We start from the raw sequence: 1270 nt of genomic DNA on the forward strand, positions 1-1270 counted from the left end.
AAGTTTTTTGTTTTTTTTCTTCCTCTATCTATGTAACAGGTCCATCCCAACTCCTATGCACTCGTAGTGAGCATGGAGAACATAACGCTCAACTGGTATTTTGGCAACAATCGATCAATGCTCGTCTCAAATTGTCTATTCCGGGTGGGTGGCGCGGCCATCCTTCTCTCCAACAAGTCATCTGATCGTCGACGTGCAAAATATCAGTTAGTCCACACTGTTCGCACGCACAAAGGTGCAGAAGAAAAAAGCTATGGCTGCGTATTCCAAGAAGAAGACGACACGAAAAAAATAGGGGTGGCATTGTCCAAAGATCTAATGGCAGTTGCAGGAGAGGCCTTAAAAACAAACATCACAACCTTAGGACCATTAGTCCTTCCCATGTCTGAACAACTATTGTTTTTCTTAACCTTAGTGGCACGAAAAGTATTAAAAATGAAGATTAGGCCATATATACCAGATTTTAAGCTAGCGTTCGAGCATTTCTGCATTCATGCAGGAGGAAGAGCTGTGTTGGATGAACTGGAGAAGAATCTCGAACTTTCTGAGTGGCATATGGAGCCATCAAGAATGACACTTTATAGGTTTGGAAATACTTCTAGTAGTTCATTGTGGTATGAATTGGCATATTCAGAGGCCAAAGGAAGGATTAGAAGAGGAGATAGAACTTGGCAAATTGCATTTGGATCAGGGTTTAAATGTAACAGTGCAGTGTGGCGTGCATTGAGGACCGTTGATCCGATTAAGGAGAAGAATCCTTGGATTGATGAAATTAATGATTTCCCAGTTGAGGTTCCAAGGGTGGTAGCCATCAGCTCTTGAGGAAAATTGTTCATGTTTTCCTTAAGAAGGAATGATTAATTAGATGTTTTTTACTCAATAAATCAATATTTGTAGTTATTTACATTAATCGTCAAATTTACTGAAGAAATATATAAGGAAACATTTTGTTTGAAATTGTCTTTGTAAAGTTTGACGAGTTTACAAAAAGGTATAATTAGAACCTTGAAAATCGAGATAAAATTCTACTCAACGTAGCTAGTGTTGGACTCGGAGAGATTGTAAAAAACGAAACTATTGATACAATATGTAGTAATAAAGATCACAACAAGAAACAAGATTAAAAGTAAAAAAGAACAAAAATAGTTAATCGTAGACGAACAATGTATATTAACTTACAATATGGAGAGAAATTACAAACACGGCAATAATGTTTAAACAAAGCTGACAGTGGAGCCTTGTATTTATATGCTACGTTCCAAATCCTTAA

The 1270-nt window shown here is 37.1% G+C and overlaps 1 protein-coding gene across 1 annotated transcript; it reads left to right on the top strand.

The window, feature by feature from the left end:
* Window positions 1-6: 6 nt before the first annotated feature.
* On the top strand, window positions 7-969 carry LOC111385735 (3-ketoacyl-CoA synthase 11-like). The gene has a single exon (XM_023010151.1). It carries the CDS (start codon window positions 73-75, stop codon window positions 820-822), a length of 750 nt encoding a protein of 249 aa, XP_022865919.1. The 5' UTR covers window positions 7-72; the 3' UTR covers window positions 823-969.
* Window positions 970-1270: the final 301 nt, after the last annotated feature.

The sequence above is a fragment of the Olea europaea genome, unplaced genomic scaffold, assembly GCF_002742605.1.
Source record: "Olea europaea var. sylvestris unplaced genomic scaffold, O_europaea_v1 scaffold32675, whole genome shotgun sequence".
Classification (NCBI taxonomy): Eukaryota; Viridiplantae; Streptophyta; class Magnoliopsida; order Lamiales; family Oleaceae; genus Olea; species Olea europaea.